The sequence below is a fragment of the Pseudochaenichthys georgianus genome, chromosome 17 (assembly GCF_902827115.2).
Source record: "Pseudochaenichthys georgianus chromosome 17, fPseGeo1.2, whole genome shotgun sequence".
NCBI lineage: Eukaryota > Metazoa > Chordata > Actinopteri > Perciformes > Channichthyidae > Pseudochaenichthys > Pseudochaenichthys georgianus.
Window position 1 is genome coordinate 37,209,787 of NC_047519.1, and position 2,218 is coordinate 37,212,004.

General features: G+C 48.8%; 1 protein-coding gene across 1 annotated transcript; it reads left to right on the forward strand.

Annotated features, from left to right (window-relative positions):
• On the forward strand, positions 1–2,218 carry LOC117462256 (tripartite motif-containing protein 16-like). Its single transcript, XM_034104395.2, has one exon. The coding sequence runs from the start codon at positions 68–70 to the stop codon at positions 1,724–1,726; it is 1,659 nt and encodes a 552-aa protein (XP_033960286.1). The 5' UTR covers positions 1–67; the 3' UTR covers positions 1,727–2,218.

The following is a 2,218-nucleotide window of genomic DNA, read 5'->3' on the forward strand; positions in this document are numbered from 1 at the left end:
TCACAGCTCTCATAGTTTCAGGTTTCAGGAAGTGAAACTCAGACACTCTCTGCCACTGAGAGGAGAAATGGCGCAGAAAGGAGTTCAGCTGGACCGGGAAACCTTCTCTTGTTCGATCTGTCTGGATCTACTGAAGGATCCGGTGGCTACTCCCTGTGGACACAGCTACTGCATGAAGTGTATTAAAGCCCACTGGGACGGAGAGGATGAGAAGGAGATCCACAGCTGCCCTCAGTGTAGGCAGAGCTTCACACCGAGGCCTGTCCTGCTGAAAAACACCATGTTAGCAGCTTTAGTGGAGGAGCTGAAGAAGACTGGACTCCAAGCTGCTCCTGCTGATCTCTGCTATGCTGGAGCTGGAGACGTGGCCTGTGATGTCTGCACTGGGAGGAAACTGAGAGCCTGTAAGTCCTGCCTCGTGTGTCTGGTCTCTTATTGTGACAAACACCTCCAGGGTCATTATGACGTAGCTCCATTAAAGAAACACAAGCTGGTGGAGCCCTCCAAGAAGCTCCAGGAGAACATCTGCTCTCGTCACGACGAGGTTATGAAGATGTTCTGCCGCACTGATCAGCAGAATATCTGTTATCTCTGCTCTGTGGACGAACACAAAGGCCACGACACGGTGTCAGCTGCAGCAGAGAGGACTGAGAGGCAGAGAGAGCTGGAGGGGAGTCGACTCAACATCCAGCAGAGAATCCAGGACAGAGAGAAGGAGGTGAAGCGGCTTCAGCAGGAGGTGGAGGCCGTCAATGGCTCTGCTGACAAAGCAGTGGAGGACAGTGAGAAGACGTTCACTGAGCTGATCCGTCTCATGGAGAAGAGAAGCTCTGATGTGAAGCAGCAGGTCAGATCCCAGCAGGAGAGAGAAGTGAGTCGAGTCAGAGAGCTCCAGGAGAATCTGGAGCAGGAGATCTCTGAGCTGAAGAGGAGAGACGCTGAGCTGAAGCTGCTGTCTCACACAGAGGATCACAACCAGTTCCTGCTCAGCTACCCCTCACTGCCAGCCCTCAGTGAAGCTACACACTCCTCCAGCACCAACATCCGTCCTCTGAGCTACTTTGAGGACGTGACGGCGGCCCTGTCAGCAGTCAGAGACAAACTACAGGACGTCCTGAGAGAGGAATGGATAAACGTCTCACCGCCTGAAGTGGATGTTTTACTGTCAGCAGCAGAGCCCGCCTCCAGAGCTGGGTTCTTCAGATATTCACAGGAGATCACTCTGGATCCAAACACAGCACACACACAGCTGTTATTATCTGAGGGGGGCATAAGAGCAACATGCATGAGACAACCACAGCCTTATTCTAGTCACCCAGACAGATTCACCAAATATCCTCAGGTCCTGAGTACAGAGAGTCTGACCGGACGTTGTTACTGGGAGGTGGAGTGGAGAGGGGGAGGAGTTTATGTAGCAGTCGCATACAAGAATATCAGCAGAGCAGAGAATGAAAGTTTATTTGGAAATAATGACAAATCTTGGTCCTTAGAGTGTTTCCAAAACAGTTATTCATTTCGTCACAACAGCATCCACACTTCCGTCTCAGGTCCTCAGTCCTCCAGAGTAGGAGTGCACCTGGATCACAGAGCAGGTGTTCTGTCCTTCTACAGCGTCTCTGAAACCATGACTCTCCTCCACAGAGTCCAGACCACATTCACTCAGCCGCTTCATGCTGGAGTTCGGGTTGGTTTAGGAGCCTCAGCTGAGTTTTATAAACTGAAATAGCCTGAAGTCATTTGAGGAACTCTTCTACTTCTTAAACTCATTGTGTCCATCATTGTTGCTGAGAGCTGAGTGTTCATGTCTTCACTGCACAGAGATCAGCTGTCAAACATGATGGGATGTGCTTTAACGTCTTCTCACGAGTTGTTCTGTAGATGCTGGAGTTTCTTCAGGCGGCGCTCCTTCCTGTGTCTGTGTAGCCGTGGAGGCTGTCACTGCTCAGGAGGGTTGCTGTTAACCTCAACTCATATTTCTCTGCATGGAAATGTAGACTTTGCTCTAGATATTTGTTGAATATCGATATTGATGTATTTGTATGTTGTTGTTTCTCTTGTAAAGCTTGAGTCTTCAGAGAGAAAGCACCAGAGCTTCTCTCATTGTAGATATTTTATTCAAACTGTATTTTATTGTTGACTAAGTCTCAACGTGTTGAATGCATAATTGAAAGTTTGAAGAAGGAAATAAAACACATTAAAATAAAAGCTAACAGGTTGA

Bases quoted from the DNA above. Each gene is read 5' to 3' on its own strand.
- LOC117462256 (XM_034104395.2), top strand. From the start codon at position 68: ATGGCGCAGAAAGGAGTTCAGCTGGACCGGGAAACCTTCTCTTGTTCG.